The sequence below is a fragment of the Lasiosphaeria miniovina genome, assembly GCF_030549165.1.
Source record: "Lasiosphaeria miniovina strain SMH2392-1A chromosome Unknown B0T26scaffold_5, whole genome shotgun sequence".
Lineage (NCBI taxonomy): Eukaryota > Fungi > Ascomycota > Sordariomycetes > Sordariales > Lasiosphaeriaceae > Lasiosphaeria > Lasiosphaeria miniovina.
Window position 1 is genome coordinate 1454759 of NW_026848224.1, and position 1840 is coordinate 1456598.

At 55.5% G+C, this 1840-nt stretch overlaps 1 protein-coding gene across 1 annotated transcript; it reads left to right on the forward strand.

The window, feature by feature from the left end:
- Nucleotides 1-849: 849 nt before the first annotated feature.
- B0T26DRAFT_752987 (uncharacterized protein) lies at nucleotides 850-1587 on the forward strand (the record flags this gene model as incomplete). Its single annotated transcript, XM_060445604.1, has 2 exons — nucleotides 850-1010; nucleotides 1347-1587. The coding sequence occupies 2 exons, from the start codon at nucleotides 850-852 to the stop codon at nucleotides 1585-1587; spliced, it is 402 nt and encodes a 133-aa protein (XP_060294118.1).
- Between the last annotated feature and the right edge of the window lie 253 nt (nucleotides 1588-1840).

Below are 1840 nucleotides of genomic sequence, written 5' to 3' on the forward strand. Positions count from 1 at the left end.
GCCCTGCCCTGCACCATACCCGATTTAGGTAGGTCGTTCTGACAATTATCATTATCATTGTCATTCTTGGGGACTACCTGCTAGTACTTCCGTTGAGTGAGAGTAAGGTACCTTGGTAATCAAATTACTAGTAGAACAACTCCGGGATTCGACAACTTGCGACAGATAGAAGGAAACAGCACCGCGAGTAACAGCACCGCGAGTTACGAGGGAACTCGAACCTCGAAGCGCGAGTCGCTGAACTGAAATTTCTGTGAATATATGCTACTTGTGTGCCGTGTCACCATTTGAAGGCTGAAAGCGTGGCTGCATGACTGTAGTTCTTCGGGGCCGGACAAATGGTCGCAAAAGATGAACAGAAAACAATAGTAGTAATGAGTTACTCACCAGCTGAGCTATGGATGCCAACCATTGTACTGTCATGCGAAAAGTCCAAGTGCGAATCTTACCAAATCTATTGCTTTTCGCCGTTTGGTTTTCATTCCCAGACCTCACTGGTTACCCTCCGCCCAAGTCTGTGAAAAACAGCCACTTTTCACACTGCCCAGCCCAGCTCCTGCACAGAAACTACCCTGCGTTCCATCTCAGCCCATCTTCAGATAATTCTTCGACCATAGCACCGTGCCTAGAACCATCCGACAACGGAGGGTAATGAATGTCGCCTTTCCCGCTCACCTTGCAGGACTAGCACCTTGAAGTAGATAAAATCGTACTTCGGGCTTTGTTTACCTATTTGCGTCATCCTAACAGCTCGAGTATCCCACTCTCACGCACTTCAGCCATGGACAAAGTTTCTGTATCAAATAATTTATCATTATTCAACAAGCCGCTAACTACTCATCCGACAGGATGGCTACATCCCCCCCTCCTCCCAGAGAGCCACGCCCCCAGGCCAGCCGAAGAGCGTCCCAAGAATACCGCAGCCAGCAAGAGTCTGACCGCGCCTCGACCACCTCCCAGCTCCACGATGACGACTCGCCCTGCAGCACGCCCCTGCGCTCGCGCATCTGGTCAGGGTTAAAACGCTGGCTCTTCTGGAACCCGGCGCGCGGCGAGACGCAGAAAAGAGAAACATGCAAGGGGAAGGCAGCAGGAAGGAGAACAAGGCAAGGCGCAGGATAACAAAAGAGAGGCGGGACAGGAAGTAGACAAGTAGGAGGAGCCCGAAGCCACGAGAAACGCGTGCAGCGAACAGAGACGACGAGCTCAGCGTAGCCACAGCCTGCCGGCTTTCGTACGTGAACCCCCTCCAAAATACTCCGAGATGCGTCTAGACACCCCCACAAGCCGCGAGACGGCCTCTCAGTGCATAAAAGTCCCGCTAACCAGACCACGGCGCGCTGCAGGCTGCTCCCTCCGCACGCCGCCAAAACTCTTGCCAGGTCCGGCTGCGGACCAGTCAGCGGGTTTCCTCCTAAATCCGCAGGCTATAGCGCGCCGCCGCCCGCGCTAACCGTGTCAGTGCCGTCGCCGCGCCTCGCGCCGGGGCCCTGGGGGGCAGTGGAGAGGCGCGACGAGGAAGACAAGAGTAGCGTGGTCGTCGAGCTCGACGGCGCGAGAGCCTGGGACCGGCGGCGGACGGCGTAGACGCGGGGCTAGCGAGCGCGTTCCGCCGATGTACCGTGCTCTTCTGGGATCTAGAATCTGGCGCCTAGGTTCGTGTGGTCTAGGTTCATGTGGTCTGGTAGCCGCTTGCTGTGAGGAGTTGACGTTATGCTACGACCAAACCACCGTGAACTAGGTGATACCCACGCCCACACCACGTTCAGGCTGATGGCTGTGGGAACTAAGAAGACTTTGCAACTAGTCGTTACAAGGGAGAGGGAGGCGGAAGCTAACC